The sequence below is a fragment of the Aquarana catesbeiana genome, linkage group LG13 (genome assembly GCF_042186555.1).
Source record: "Aquarana catesbeiana isolate 2022-GZ linkage group LG13, ASM4218655v1, whole genome shotgun sequence".
Classification (NCBI taxonomy): Eukaryota; Metazoa; Chordata; class Amphibia; order Anura; family Ranidae; genus Aquarana; species Aquarana catesbeiana.
The window spans coordinates 235,822,650-235,839,036 of NC_133336.1; the positions used below are offsets into that span (position 1 = coordinate 235,822,650).

The 16,387-nt window shown below is 44.1% G+C and overlaps 1 protein-coding gene across 1 annotated transcript in view; it reads left to right on the plus strand.

The window, feature by feature from the left end:
* Nucleotides 1–16,387, plus strand: part of DCAF8 (DDB1 and CUL4 associated factor 8) — a 67,109-nt gene that overhangs the window by 20,958 nt on the left and 29,764 nt on the right. Inside the window, exons 5-8 of the mRNA XM_073609545.1 lie at nt 1,281–1,375; nt 1,462–1,572; nt 4,519–4,591; nt 7,930–7,987. Coding sequence (XP_073465646.1) covers nt 1,281–1,375; nt 1,462–1,572; nt 4,519–4,591; nt 7,930–7,987 — 337 coding nt within the window. The remainder of the gene's footprint in view (nt 1–1,280; nt 1,376–1,461; nt 1,573–4,518; nt 4,592–7,929; nt 7,988–16,387) is intronic.

Below are 16,387 nucleotides of genomic sequence, written 5' to 3' on the forward strand. Positions count from 1 at the left end.
GCTTGATTCCCCCTATCAGCAGACTCAGTGTTGATGGGGGGGGGGGGGGATCCCTCCCATTGCTCTGTTGTATTCTGACAGCGGGAGGTTTCTCCATATTCAGAATACAGTGCTCACTCCCGGTGGCATTTCAGTACAACCAGCCTGTCCATAGATGGATCAAAATTTGGATGGTTCCTGCTCAACTGGACAAGTTTTGATCTGTCTATGGCCAAGTTAAGTGACCTGTACTTTAACACATTCACCACCACCTCCTCCCTCTGTATGACCTGCACAACACCCCCAATACCATGTTCCTTTCCAGAAATTGTGGCAAAAATTGGATCATCTTGGGATGTCTACTGTCCATAAAAGGGGGTTTGGGGGTGTTTTTACTGTCTGGGTGTGTTTATTTGCATTTTTTTTTTTTTTTTTTTATAACAAAGTAAAGAAACCATAGGAGCCCAGGAGGGGTAGGAGGATGAGGGGGAAGGGGAGCATCTGGCATAGGAGGGAGCTTGGGGAGGTGAGAGATAAGGTGAATAGTAGTAATGTTGTTGACGAAGATATGTAACTTTTATTAACAATTTGGAAAATAACATTTAAAGCGGAGTGCCACCCAAAAATGGAACTTTCGCTTATTAGTCTCCTCTCCCCCTTAGGTGCCACAATTGGCACCTTTTTTGGTCTTTGACAGGTATCCTGTTCCCACTTCCGGGAGTCCGGGCCGCAGCCGTGACATCACCATGGGGCTCCCTCCTCCTCTCCCTGTTGCCTGGCCAGTAGGAGCGGGGCCTTGCGCATGTGCAGTAGGGTTCCCAGCGTGAAGTCGTAAGGCTACACTGCCGGGTACCCTTACCCGCAATGGCGGCGGCAGCACCCGACAGCTGATGGAACCCCTTTTTCCTTTCATGTATTAAGAAATAAAAAAAGCCATTTAATACCATCCAAAAAAACATCCAAAAAAAATAAAATAAAAAAGAATGAATATATATATTTAATTGTCAGTCATTATAAAGTGAAAAATGGCCTAATGAAGGGGTATCGCAGGTTGCTACTCAAGTGGTAACGTTACATTTTTTTTTTTTTTTTTTTTTTAATGTTGTAATTGTATCCTGACAATTACAGCATTAGACAGGTGGTACTGCGGCCTGAAGGTGGCAGTGTTTATCTGCATTTTGAAGCCTGCATCATAGCTGACATAGTGATCACACGCTGCGGAATCTCACTAATCTTGTTGAATGATTTGTGCGGAGTTGTCACCGGTCTTTATCTGTGTCATTTTGCCACCTCCTCCTCAGCTCGCCCTAGAACCAGACTCCCAGTGTACTTTCCTGTCCGCCGGTGAGGACGCTGTAGTGTTCACCATTGACCTTCGGCAAGACCGGCCTGCATCGTAAGTACATATCCCCTCCTAATATTACACCAAAGGGACGTCTCGCAGGGTCTTAACACTTCTTTTTCCTTTGCATTCTCACACAGGCGACTAGTTGTCACCAAGGAGAAGGACAAGAAGATTGGACTGTACACGATATATGTCAATCCCGCTAACACGTACCAGTTCGCAGTGGGCGGCCGCGACCAGTTTGTCAGGTGAGGGCTTGCTCTTGTTCATGAATGAAGTGCATATGGGACCAAGAAGACTGAGAACCTAATATTTGTTCTCCGATCTTTGTTCTCACCGAAACTTCATTTATTGGATTATGTAAACCTACCGGGACAGGCCCAGATGTGCAGAACGTCTGTAGATGTTCATGCTTGCTGGTGATTCACATGGGTGTGTCATATCTCTTGGTCGCAAATTTTAAGATTTCCGTTCCAGGTCAGCTATATACATGGAAATGAATGTGTATGGAGATATATATACACACATAATATAGTGTGTGTATACATATACACACACGTTAAAATATATATACACATATACACATACACACACACACACACACACTTGGATAGAGATATATATATATATATAAAATATCTCACAAAAGTCAGTACACCCCTCACATTTTTGTAAATCTTTTCTTCTATCCTTTCATGTGACAACACTGAAGAAATGACACTTGTCTACAATGTAAAGTAGTGAGTGTACAGCTTGTATAACAGTGTAAATTTGTTGTCCCCTCAAAATAACTCAACACACAGCCATTAATGTCTAAACCGCTGGCAACAGTAGTGAGTACACCCCTAAGTGAAAATGTCCAAATTGGGCCCAATTAGCCATTTTTCCTCCCCCAGTGTCATGTGACTCGTTTAGTGTTACAAGGTCTCAGGTGTGAATGGGGAGCAGGTGTGTTAAATTTGATGTTGCCGCTCTCACTCATACTGGTCACTGGAAGTTCAACATGGCACCTCATGGCAAAGAACTCTCTGAGGATCTGAAACAAAGAATCGTTGCTCTACATAAAGATAGCCTAGGTCAGTGATGGTGAATCTTGGCACCCCAGATGTTTTGGAACTATATTTCCCATGATGCCCATGCACTCTGAAGTGTAGGTGAGCATCATGGGAAATGTAGTTCCAAAACATCTGAGGTGCCAGGGTTCGCCATCACTGGCCTAGTCTATAAGAAGATTGCCAAAACCCTGAAACTGAGCTGCAGCACGGTGGCCAAGACCATATAGTGGTATAACAGGACAGGTTCCACTCAGAACAGGCATCTCCATGGTCCACCAAAGAAGTTGAGTTCACGTGCTCAGCGTCATATCCAGAGGTCGTTTTGGGGAAATAGACATATGAGTGCTGCCAGCATTGCTGCAGAGGTTGAAGGGGTGGGGGGTCACCCTGTCAGTGCTCAGACCATACGCCGCACACTGCATCAAATAGGTCTGCATGGCTGTCGTCCCAGAAGGAAGCCTCTTCTAAAGATGATGCACAAGAAATCCTGCAAACAGTTTGCTGAAGACAAGAAGACTAAGGACATGGATTACTGGAACCATGTCCTGTGGTCTGATGAGACCAAGATAAACTTATTTGGTTCAGATGGTGGTCAGCGTGTGTGGTGGCAACCAGGTGAGGAGCACAAAGACAAGTGTGTCTTGTCTACAGTCAAGCATGGTGGTGGGAGTGTCATGGTCTGGGGCTGCATGAGTTCTGCCGGCACTGGAGAGCTACAGTTCATTGAGGGAACCATGAATGCCAACATGTACTGTGACATACTGAAGCAGAGCATGATCTCCTCCCTTCAGAGACTGGGCCGCAGGGCAGTATTCCAACATGATAATGACCTCAAACACACCTCCAAGATGACCACTGCCTTGATAAAGAAGCTGAGGGTAAAGGTGATGGACTGGCCAAGCATGTCTCCAGACCTAAACCCTATTGAGCATCTGTGGGGCATCCTCAAACGGAAGGTGGAGGAGTGCAAGGTCTCCAACATCCACCAGCTCCGTGATGTCGTCATGGAGGAGTGGACGAGGACTCCAGTGGCAACCTGTGAAGCTCTGGTGAACTCCATGCCCAAGAGGGTTAAGGCAGTGCTGGAAAATAATGGTGGCCACACAAAATATTGACACTTTGGGCCCAATTTGGACATTTTCACTTAGGGGTGTACTCAGTTTTGTTGCCAGCGGTGTGTGAGTGATTGATACGTACAAACACTGAAGGAAAGATAAGCAAAAAAAAAAACACAAGCACCGCTTAACCGAGCATGCACGATGACGTCAGTGCTTGGCTCCACCCTGCTCGTTTTGTCATCAAAGATGTCATCTTTGTGTCGGTGAATAGCGCTCATGGTATGTAGAAACCATATAAAAGTCACGTCAATAGAAAAGCTCCTCCTTTACCTATGGGGCACTGTAACATAATAAAAATGGGCAACGACACCCACTATTTTATAATACTCATCAGTAGGAAATGGCAATAAATACAACTTGTTAAATGCTTCCAAAATTGCAATAAAAAAAAAAAAACTACTAAACCCAGTATGTACTACTAAAAGCATTTTGATATACAGTATATTACCAAAAGTATTGGGACGCCTGCCTTTACACGCACATGAACTGTAATTGCTTCCCAGTCTTCGTCTGTAGGGTTCGATATTAAGTTGGCCCACCCTTTGCCGCAAGGTCCATAAAGACGTGGAGGAACTTGACTGGCCTGCACAGAGTCCTGACCTCAACCCGATAGAACACCTTTGGGATGAATTAGAGCGGAGACTGCGAGCCAGACCTTCTCGGCCAACATCAGTGCCTGACCTCACAAATGCGCTTCTGGAAGAATGGTCAAACATTCCCATAGACACACTTCTAAACCTTGTGGACAGCCTTCCCAGAAGAGTTGAAGCTGTTACAGCTGCAAAGTGTGGGCCAACTCAATATTGAACCCTACGGACAAAGACTGGGGTGCCATTAAAGTTCATGAGTGTAAAAGCAGGCGTCCCAATACTTTTGGTAATATCGTGTATGTAAAATTGTTGGTCCTATTCGAAATCTAGCGAACTGATAACTACCTGCAATCTGGTGACTACAGGTTAAGAAGGAAAAAAAAACAAAAACTAATGCATACCTGACACAAGCCCTTTTTTTTTTTCTTCAGGATTTATGACCAGCGGAGAATCAATGAGAACGAGAATAATGGAGTCCTGAAAAAGTTTTGCCCTCATCACTTGGTGAGTGTGAAGAAAAAGATTTAGTATGGTACTGTTCTCTTCTGCTGAAAAATGTATTTTTTGTATAAGTGATCCGAGCGGCTGTACAACCGCTCAATCGCTTTTGCAGGTGATGGATGGGGGTGCCCCCATTTTTTTACCTCTCCCTTTCCATCGGGGAGCCCGGTACCAATGCGACCGGTTGGGTCACATGCTCTGTAAAGAGTGCAAGGAACGGAAGTTCCCACCCCTATTCTGTGATATCAGAAACCTGAAGTGATGAGGCTTCAGTCACTTCCGGTATGTTTGTTTACAAGCCATGACCAGCGTGTCAGTTTGATCAGATGGCTTTGGAGGGCAGAGGAGAGATATGGGGTCTAATAGATCCCTGATCTCTCCATTAAGAGGACCTGTCATTACCTATGCTATCACAGGGGATGTTCATCCCTTGTGATAGCAGTAAAGCTCAACCTTCAAAAAAAAAAAAGTTAATAAAATTTAAAAAAATGTTAACATGCGCCTGTCATTTCTAACATCATCTTTTATATTTTACCAAAAAATTGGGTATATAGGTACTAGAGTTGTGCATCTTCACTGATCTCACGATTCGATTAGATAACCATTATCCTGTCAACAGTTTGATCATCACAATTATTGGCCATGGTTTTCATCAAAAACCCATCAGTGTAGCCTTCTATGGACCCATCAAGCGCAGCCTCACCAGGGCTAGATCAAACAGAGTGGGGATCTCCTGCCGTGACGCGTAGCTTGAATCTGAAATGCAGGCGGCCGCTGTCAACAAAGTTCCGCCTCCTGGATCGGCTCCTGTGATGCATGTCGCATTAATTAAATTTCCTGGCATTGGATCAGTGTGCCGCCCTATAATGAGAGCCGGTCTAGGAGGCGGGACTTTGTAGACTGCAGCCGCCCAGGCATTACCGATCCAAGCTCCATGTCGCAGCCCGAGACCGTGGCTCTGTGTGATGCACACATACAGGTAGAGAGGAGGAAAGCGGGGAGGACTCTGACAGGGATGAACCAGGATAACGTCATTGATGCAATCACGATTCAGCCGTTCTCTGCGTTGATGCTGAATCTCAATGCATCGATTATACGATTATTTTTAACACTTGCTTACTGCTCACTGTAGTTTTACTGCTACAGTGCGGACCAGCTGCGCAGAATCATGTATAGTTACATTATTTGGCATGCCCAGGTAGGAGGCCTGTATGCCCGCCCACCCGGTTGTGTTGTAACTGGCTCCAGCACATACCGATCACCGATTCCCGGCCAGTGATTTATGTCTGGGACGCGCCAATCATTGGAGTGAGTAACAGGAGAGAACCTTGTGTATGTAAACGACACACAGCTTTTTTTCTGACAGCGGCGATGTGCCGGTCTTTGTTTCCCCGCAAAGCGGGGCATAAAAACCTAGCACATCCATTAGTAAGGGAACCTCGTAGTAAACACTTAAGCACGCGTTTAACCCTTTGCCCCAGATGTTAACCCCTTCCCAGCCAGTGCTATTAGTACAGTGACAGTGTTTATTGGCACTGATCGCTGTATTGGTGTCACTGGTGATGTCAGTGGCATTTAGTCAGTTACCCCCCCCCCAGCGTTGGTGTCAGACTGCCTGCCTCACTATAAGTCTTGTTGATCACCACCATTAGTGTATGTTTTTGATTTAAAATCCCAATAAGTGTAGTGTATATTAATTGTTTTGCATGATATAAATCTATATAAAAAATATAATAATATATTATTATAATATATATATAAAAAAATATAATATATTATAATATATATATAAAAAATATTATATATATAAAAAATATTATAATATATTATAATATATATATATATATATATATATATATATATATATATATATATATATATATATATATATATATATTATAATATTTTTTATATATATATTATAATATTTTTTATATATATATTATAATATTTTTTATATATATATTATAATATTTTTATATATATATATATATTAATATATTATTATATTTTTTATATATATTTATATCATGCAAAACAATTAATATACACTACACTTATTGGGATTTTAAATCAAAAACATGTAGCTGAATATATTTTGGACACAATTTATAAAGAAACTTTATAAGACATGCTTGTAGGTTAATTGGATCCTGTCTAAATTGTCCCTAGTATGTATGAATGTGAGTTAGGGACCTTAGATTGTAAGCCCCTTGAGGGTGTAGGGACTGATGTGAATGTGTAATGTATATGTAAAGCGCTGCGTAAATTGACGGGGCTATATAAGTACCATAAATATATATATATATATATATATATATATATATATATATATATATATATGCCCAGCTGTGACCAAATACCACCAAAAGAAAGGTCTATTTTGTGTAAAAAAAAAAAAAAAAAAAAAAAAAAAATTATATATGTTTATTAGCAGTGCTGAATTGCAAAAAATGGCCTGGTCATGAAAGGGGGTTAATCTTCCAGAGCTGTAGTGGTTACATGTTTTGTGTTCACTAAAATTCATTTAAGTGTATTTCTTCTAACAAAAAAAAAATAGCATTTTAAAAAGGCTGCGCAAATATCGTGTGACATTAAAAAGATTGTAACAACCACCATTTTATTCTCCAGGGTCTCTGCTTTCAAAATATATGTTTGGGGGTTCTAAGTTAATTTTCTAGCAAACGCTGATTTTTGCCTGTATGACAGAAATGTCAGAATTGGCCCGGGGGCTAAGGCGGTTCAACTAAAATTTGGTTTTAGTGGCTCAGGAAATATTAAAGCCATGCACAGGCTGCCGACCATCATTTTTAGGAGGGCAAAAATCCCCCATAGTCCTCTAGTAAGAGTACCTCCTGGCTTTATAGGAGCCTAATGGAAGACTGCATTGTCCACATCAGCCAATCGGATTCTGATTTTTCATTCTCCCCATAGTGCATCTGGAGAAGGAAAAATGGAGTCTGGCTTTTGCTGGGAAAAAAAAAAATGAAGGGTCTTCTTTCTTCCTTCTTCTTTCTTCTTCTTTCTTTTTTTCTTTCTTTCTTCTTTCTTTTTTTCTTTCTTTCTTCTTTCTTTTTTTCTTTCTTTCTTCTTTCTTTTTTTCTTTCTTTCTTCTTTCTTTTTTTCTTTCTTTCTTCTTTCTTTTTTTTCTTTCTTCTTTCTTTTTTTCTTTCTTCTTTCTTTTTTTCTTTCTTCTTTCTTTTTTTCTTTCTTCTTTCTTTTTTTCTTTCTTCTTTCTTTTTTTCTTTCTTCTTTCTTTCCCCTTCTTTCTTCTTCTTTCTTCTTTCTTTTTTTAATTTTTTTGGCATTGTGGTGACATCTGAGTGTTTTTTGTGTTTCAGGTAACGAGCGAGGCAAAAGCCAACATCACCTGTCTTGTGTACAGCCATGATGGCACAGGTGAGTCCTGAGCTCCACACAGGCTTTAGTTGCTGATTTTTGGAGATCATGTCCCAGGGTAGTCACCCCGACCTTGGATGAGCCACCAACCTGGAAGCATGAAGATTTGGGAGCCCGGACTTTTATTCACTTGTTGCAGGGCAATGGGTGACTTTTTTTTTGTAGTGGGTTTAGAATTAGGATGACTGCCCCAGACCAAGCAATTACTAAAACAAGTCAGCAGATTGCAAATATCCATTTTTTTTTTTTTTTTTTCTTCTTTTGGATCTTGTGATCCCTGGATGCTCTAAAGGGATTTTCAAAAGTAGGAATACCAGTATCGGTGCTGATAGCAAGCATTTGGCCTAGTATCGGTACTCGCCTAAATGCTCCTGATACGGAAACCAATACTTTGCAGTGCGATTTGTGTCAATACAGAATGAATCATATCGCCCTGCATAGAAATGAATTGCATGCATTTTCCCCCCACCGCTCGTGTGTGTGTGTGTGTGTGTGTGTGTGTGTGTGTGTGTGTGTGTGTGTATATATAGCAAGGGAGAAGCGCCATCTAGTGGGCAGTTTATTAAAAATGTTAGAACTCGCATTACATATCTGGCTAAATGCAAAAATCTGCATGGGTGTCCCGGCCCGCCGATGATGGCAAATCGCGGCCCCTGGAGGTGCTCACAAGGCTGGTGGAGATGTAGAAGCCGTCCACCCTCCAAGCTGTCATCACTTCTGCCCTATACCCATGGGGGTTCCAGAACATGGCCCTGTGAGCATCTCTAGCGACTGGGATTTGCTATCGTCGGCGGGACCGGGACATCTATTTAAATTTTGCATTAGGCGCAGGTATGTGCTTAAAGAGGAACTGCAGTCTGCTCACATAATTTGTAATTCAAACATCTTTGCCATCCTGAAGCTTCCCTCCAACCACTTTGCAGATTATTTTCTATATACTGTGACTCTGTACTTGCCAAATATGCTGCAGAAATCTCCCTCCACTGGAGTCTGGCTGCAGCCATTTTAACTGTGGGCAGCTGAAGCTGCTGCTTGTTCACTTCCTGGATTTACACAGAGGTACACCTCCAGCTCTGCAGGCCTGCAGCTCTCATTGGCCCTCTTATGACTCATTTGCCTGGCAGACTCTTGCGAGAGAGAGAGCTGTGCATGATGTCATAAGCCTAGGCTAATGACCAGACAAGAAAGAGGAAGTGGGCTGTATAAGGTATTTACCGGCAGAAAAAAAAATGGCAGAAGATTTGGGGCGGCACAGTGGTGTAGTGGATAGCACTCTTGCCTAGCAGTAAAAATGGTCGTTGGTTCAAATCCCAACCACAGCACTACCTGCCTGGAGTTTGCATGTTCTCCCTGTGCCTGCGTGGGTTTCCTCCGGGTACTCCGGTTTCCTCCCACACTCTAAAGACATGCTGGTAGGTTAATTGGATCCTGTCTAAATTGTCCCTAGTATGTATGAATGTGAATTAGGGACCTTAGATTGTAAGCTCCTTGAGGGTAGGGACTGATGTGAATGTACAATTTATATGTAAAGCGCTCCGTAAATTGACGTACCATAATTTTTTAATAATCATTTAATAGATGGAAAGATGAAAAAATGACTTAAGTTCCGCTTTAATGTGAGTTCTACCATTTTTAATAAAATTGCGGTGCGATTTGCGTCAATACAAAAAAAAAAAAAAAAAAATTTAAATTGGCGCAAATCGCACCGCAAAGAATCGCATGTAATTTGAACAGGATTGCGGTGTGATTCCTTTCCTTTTCTATACACAGGAGCGTTGGGGCAAATAGCATGCGATTCGGGCAGGAATCACACTGCATTCCTGTTCAAATCACATGCGATACTTTGCAGCGCAGTTTGCGCCAATTTCTTAATTTTTTTTTTGTATTGACGCAAATCGCACCACAAAGTATCGATACTCGGTATCAGCGAATTTTGGTCAAGTACTCGCTCATACAGAGTACCGATACTTTGCGTTGCGATTTTCGTCAATGCAAAAAAAAATACTGTATATACTCGAGTATAAGTCGACCCGAATATAAGCCGACCCACCTAATTTTACCACAAAAAACTGGGAAAATTTATTGACTTGAGTATAAGCCTAGGGTGAGAAATGTGCAGCTACTGTAAGTGGAAAAGAGGGTCAACAATGCCCATTTGCAGCCTCACTGTGCCCATTTGCAGCCTCACTGTGCCCATTTGCAGCCATAGGTCCCCCGAACTTCAAACTCGGTAGTTAAGGGTTCCTAGATGCCCCCCCTAGCTGCAGCCAAAATGTGGGGTCTCTGGACCCAAAGGGTCCCGAAATGACATTGCTGCAGATGGACATCGTTGACTGACTTTGGGGCCCCGTGTCTCGGGGCCACTTGATGCTAGGAACCCCAAATTTGGTGTGCAAACCTAATGTAACAAGCACTACAACATATCCAAAGCTGGGGTTCCTAGCATCAAGTGACCCCGAGATACGGGGCCCCAAAATCGGTTCGGAAAATGTCCTTCTCTGCTGCAGAAAAGTGCTTGACATTTTCTGAACCGAATTTGGGGCCCCGTATCTCGGGGTCACTTGGTGCTAGGAACCCCAGCTTTGGATATGTTGTAGTGCTAGTTACACTGGGTTTGCACACCAAATTTGGGGTTCCTAGCATCAAGTGGCCCCGAGACACGGGGCCCCAAATTCGGTCAACTGTGTCCATCTGCAGCAATGTCATTTCGGGACCCTTTGGGTTCAGAGACCCCACATTTTGGCTGCAGCTAGGGGGGCATCTAGGAACCCTTAACTACCAAGTTTGAAGTTCGGGGGACCTATGACTGCAAATGGGCACAGTGAGGCTGCAAATGGGCATTGTTGACCCCAAACTCGGTTCGGAAAATGTCATTCTTTGCTGCAGAAAAGTGCTTGACTCAAGTATAAGCCGAGGGGGGTAATTTCAGCACAAAAAAAAGTGCTGAAAAACTCGGCTTATACTCGAGTATATACGATAGATGAAAAAAAGAAACGGTATTGGTGCAACCCTATTCGAAAGTATAAGCTATCGCCTCCTAGATGCTTTGTCTGCAGCAGATTTGACGTGATCCCTTTTTAAATGTGTGATATGTAACTTATACACAATTGCTTCTGCCGTCTTGATATTGCGCCATATTGCACGCAGCAGCTGTGATGGTTTACGTGCGATTTTTGGCGCACGGTACAAATAGAACGGTGAGTAATCCCGAGGAGCGTTTGCCATGTTGGTCTGGCCCTTATCTCGCTTTCTTCAGCGTACAATCTGTGGAATGGAAGACGCATCGATGTAAGCGGGTGCCTGGAAAATAACAAGCTCCCTGTTTTGCTGTGAAAACACTGGATGGAATTGATCTCTGCTTAATTCACACTGAATGACAATTACCGAGCAGATCCACCTCGCCTGCTGCGTGTTTTTGTTGAGGCGTGATGCGTTCTCGGTTGCTGAGAGCAAGCTTGGATTTTAACCCTGTGTGCAGAACAGTAATGGGGGGGGGAGGGGGGCTTTTGATTACCAAACCCCTTCATGAGTGCCGTATGAGCCCCTGACATTTTTTCTTACTATCTGAGGGTCCATATTTGCGTAGAACTAGACCAGGGGTGGGCAACCTCCAGCTGTTGCCGGACTAAAAGTGCAATTGTGCTTCTGCCTCTGGGAGTAATGATTTTTAACTGTCAGTCTTGCAATGCCTCATGGGAAATGTAGTTCCGCAACAGCTGGAAGGGCCTCAGGTTGCCCACCCCTGGCCTAGACAAACCTCCCCCTTGCCATAAGGCGAGGGGTCTCAAACTGGCTGCCCTCCAGCTGTTGCAAAACTACAAGTCCCATGAGGCATTGCAAGGCTGACCGTTACAAGCCTGACTCCCACAGGCAAAGAGGCATGATGGGACTTGTAGTTTCACAACATCTGGAGGGCCTCCAGTTTGAGTCCACTGTCATAAGGTATGCCATGGCTGCTTATGTTTTTTTTTTTTTTTTTTTTTTTTTCTTCTATACTAGTTTTTATGTCTTTGGTAGTGATACACGTTTGCTAAAGGCCAAACTCAAGGCAAAGTATACCTTGCACCGGGGCTACGCTTGCATTGCAAGGGTTCATTTATTTCGTCTTGGAGAGGAGAAATAGTTTTACTTTCCTGAACCTCCGCTCCCACAGCAAGCAGCACTCCCTTATAATCTTGGAGGTGGACTGTCCCTTGGTGTCCTCACATTCAGAGCAAAACTATGGACTCTGCTCTGGTCTTGATGACGTCAAGAGCCTAGATAGGTGGAGTACGGGGCTGCAGGGGAGGAGCTAAGAAAATGTTTCTCTTTTCTCCCTTAGAAAAAAACCGAGCAATTAACCCTTGTAATATGTGCACAGCCCCACTGCAAGGGTTAAAAAATAATTTGTCTGGAGAAGGCCCACCCAAAATCTCTATGCGTTTCGCTGTCCTAGCAGCTTGATCAGGTTCCTCTCCCTGATGAAGCTGCTTGATGGGGTTCCTCTCCCTGATGAAGCTGCTTGATGGGGTTCCTCTCCCTGATGAAGCTGCTTGATGGGGTTCCTGCCCCTGATGAAGCTGCTTGATGGGGTTCCTGCCCCTGATGAAGCTGCTTGATGGGGTTCCTGCCCCTGATGAAGCTGCTTGATGGGGTTCCTGCCCCTGATGAAGCTGCTTGATGGGGTTCCTGCCCCTGATGAAGCTGCTTGATGGGGTTCCTGCCCCTGATGAAGCTGCTTGATGGGGTTCCTGCCCCTGATGAAGCTGCTTGAGCATTTATTTCTTTATACATCTTGTTTTATTAATTGTACATCTTCTAACCCTTGCAATGTGGGCACAGCCCTAATACAAGGGTTAAAAATTGATTTACCTGAAGGCCCACCCAAAATCTCTACGCATTTCACTGCACTGTCCAAGCAGCTTTATCAGGTTCCTGCCTCTGATGAAACAGCCTCTGGACTGCATTTCTTCATGCATCTTGTTTCATTAATTCAGATTACATCTTCTAACTCTTGCAATTTAGATACAGCCCTACGTCAAGGGTTAAAAAAAAGTATTGCCCGGAGTTGGGCTTTATTGGATTTCTGAAGGCCCACCGGAAATCTCTACACATTTCGCTGCCCAAGCAGCTTCATCAGGTTTCTTCTGATGAAGCTGCTTGAGCTTTTTATTTAATTTTTATACATCTTGTTTCATTAATACATTATACATCTCCTAACCCTTGCAATGTTGGACACAGCGCCTCTCCAAGGGTTAATAAATTGCCTAGAGTTTGGAAAGGCGGTTGGAAGCCTGATCCCCAGTCAGGCGACCAAAAATGGGGCATATTGGACTATTACGGTACAGTAATTAAGGGTAACCATAAGAACAAATAACAGCATTAATAAAAATTATAATTCATTTATTGATGCAACGGACAGGACATGGTAATACAAGAACATTTAATAAAAGTACAGGCATATCACCAATGGATTCGATAGTATACAGTACAGCACAAAATCTCAGATATCATATTCCTCGACTAGTTTCGCGGACACAATCCGCTTCATCAGGAGGTTATCTGGAGATAAGTTTTTCTGACTAAACAGTCTGAACCTGACAATTAAAAATATACAAGATTTATAGAGGTACATTATCATACAAATATTATTCCAGCATCAAATTATACAAATAGGTAACGAAAATAAGGGAGGGGGAGGGGGGAGAGAGCGAATCTGCTTACCCAGGTCCCAGCAGGCCCCAGGCGCAAGGCCCCAACACCAACGAATGATCTCCCACGGCAGCCTGGGGGAGCTAACAAGATAACAGGATAGTAAGGGTAAGTGTATATCGGAATTGAGGTAACCCAGGTTGCCATATACAAAAGGAGGTGATATAACAATTGGTGAGTATAGAGAGGGAGTGATGACAAGGGGGGTTGGGTAAAATTGTGGAGGATATCAATAGTTGAAAGCGTGTTATATAAAGCATAAAAGATTACAGGGTGAACAACCAAATAGGGAAGGCAATGGTAAACGAGGCATAAGGTGTTATATAGGTGGAAGGGTAAACAAGGGAGGAAATGGGGCCGTGGAAAGGGAGGGGAGTGGGGGTGGAGAGGGGGATAGGGGAGTGGGGAGGAAGGGTAGTTGGGGATTGGAAGGGAGTGGGGGGGGGGGGGGGGGGAGGGGAAAGGGAAGGAAAGAGGAAGAGGGGGGAAAGGAGAGGAGGCGGGGGGAAAAGGGATGAAAGGGTGGAGGGGGGAAGAAAAGGGGAAAGGGAGGGGGGAAAGGGAGGGGGGGAAGGGGGGGGGGGGGAAGAGGGGGAGGGAAGGCAGAGGGTGGGATGGAGGTAAGAGGGGGGGAGGGGAGAGTGAGAAGGGGGGGGGATGCAACAATGTGAACATATGGGTGAATAGGGGGCAAAAAGTACCTGATAATAGTCAAAGCATGGAAGGGTTCCCAAAGGGGACACCCTGCCAGGGACTGGTTCCATAATAAGGTAAAAAAGAGGGTAATAATGAGGACTGCAAGCGATGGGCAAACACAAACCAAGGCATGTAAACCTAAGCCTAGGCCAGCTGCAAGGTAAAATACAGTAGTTTAGAGATACATGATGTTGGTGCCCAGGGGTATGGGACTTAGGTAGAAAGGTGGGTGGGTACTTACCATAAACTTGTACTAGGCTGGTTGAGGTAAAGGCACCCAAGGGCAGCAGACCGAAGCGTCCGGCTAGCAGGCATAGCCCGCTATAAATAGCTCCCAACCCTGCGACGCTGCGCCGCACGTCAATGGGACGCCAGCGCATGACGTCACAGGGTCAGAGGTTCCACACGGCGCGCGCGCGAAGAGATCGCGCGCGCACGCATGCGCACCGGCCGCAAGGCCAAGGGGACACCGTCCCAGCCAAGGCCGGTGCAAGAGGAGGGGGCGGTCCCGTGTAGGAGGCCGATCCCTCCACCAGGAACCTCACCAGGCCGCCGCGGGAGAACACAGGGGGAGGGGCCCGCGCCGGCGCTAGAAGCCAGGACCAGGACTGGGGAAGCAGAGGTCTCAGTAGAACAAATTGTGAAAACAACAATATAGGGTTAATAAAGCATGAAAAAGGTAGAAACAAAATTGGAAAAAACTGAAAGACTTTATTCAGGTGAACTAGGGATGGTAATACCCTAGATACCGGTGCAGTAATCCCACAGAGACATGAACCCATAACACCTAATTGCATGATATGCATATAAGATAAGGAGGGCCAAGGACAATGCCACATGATTGGGTAAAAACATGTGGATAGAGGGCGGGTAGCCAGGGTAAGGGTGTCTGGCCGACCTATTGGGCATCTGTCTCGGAGGGTTGCATCGGGGCTAAAAATTAGCCATAAAGTAATATCAAGGGGTAAAATTGCGTATGCTAGAGGCCCCCCCAACAACACACAAATTTGTGTGTCAGTGGGGGTAGATTAAAATTGAGGGGTGGAACAGATGGGGTCCGCATGGTGGGGGGCATTGGTGGCCCTTCCACTAAGACAGCCTACCCAGGTGTCCCACTCGACAAAAAGACGGGTGTGTTATCCACCCAATGTATACAATTAGGGCAAAGGCCTCTCTAAAGTAAAATATAAAGGTGGCAAAGGTGCATATGTACCATCATCCAGAAATCAATATCAAAAAGGCGGTTGGAAGCCTGATCCCCAGTCAGGCGACCAAAAATGGGGCATATTGGACTATTACGGTACAGTAATTAAGGGTAACCATAAGAACAAATAACAGCAGTAATAAAAATTATAATTCATTTATTGATGCAACGGACAGGACATGGTAATACAAGAACATTTAATAAAAGTACAGGCATATCACCAATGGATTCGATAGTATACAGTACAGCACAAAATCTCAGATATCATATTCCTCGACTAGTTTCGCGGACACAATCCGCTTCATCAGGAGGTTATCTGGAGATAAGTTTTTCTGACTAAACAGTCTGAACCTGACAATTAAAAATATACAAGATTTATAGAGGTACATTATCATACAAATATTATTCCAGCATCAAATTATACAAATAGGTAACGAAAATAAGGGAGGGGGAGGGGGGAGAGAGCGAATCTGCTTACCCAGGTCCCAGCAGGCCCCAGGCGCAAGGCCCCAACACCAACGAATGATCTCCCACGGCAGCCTGGGGGAGCTAACAAGATAACAGGATAGTAAGGGTAAGTGTATATCGGAATTGAGGTAACCCAGGTTGCCATATACAAAAGGAGGTGATATAACAATTGGTGAGTATAGAGAGGGAGTGATGACAAGGGGGGTTGGGTAAAATTGTGGAGGATATCAATAGTTGAAAGCGTGTTATATAAAGCATAAAAGATTACAGGGTGAACAACCAAATAGGGAAGGCAATGGTAAACGAGGCATAAGGTGTTATATAGGTGGAAGGGTAAACAA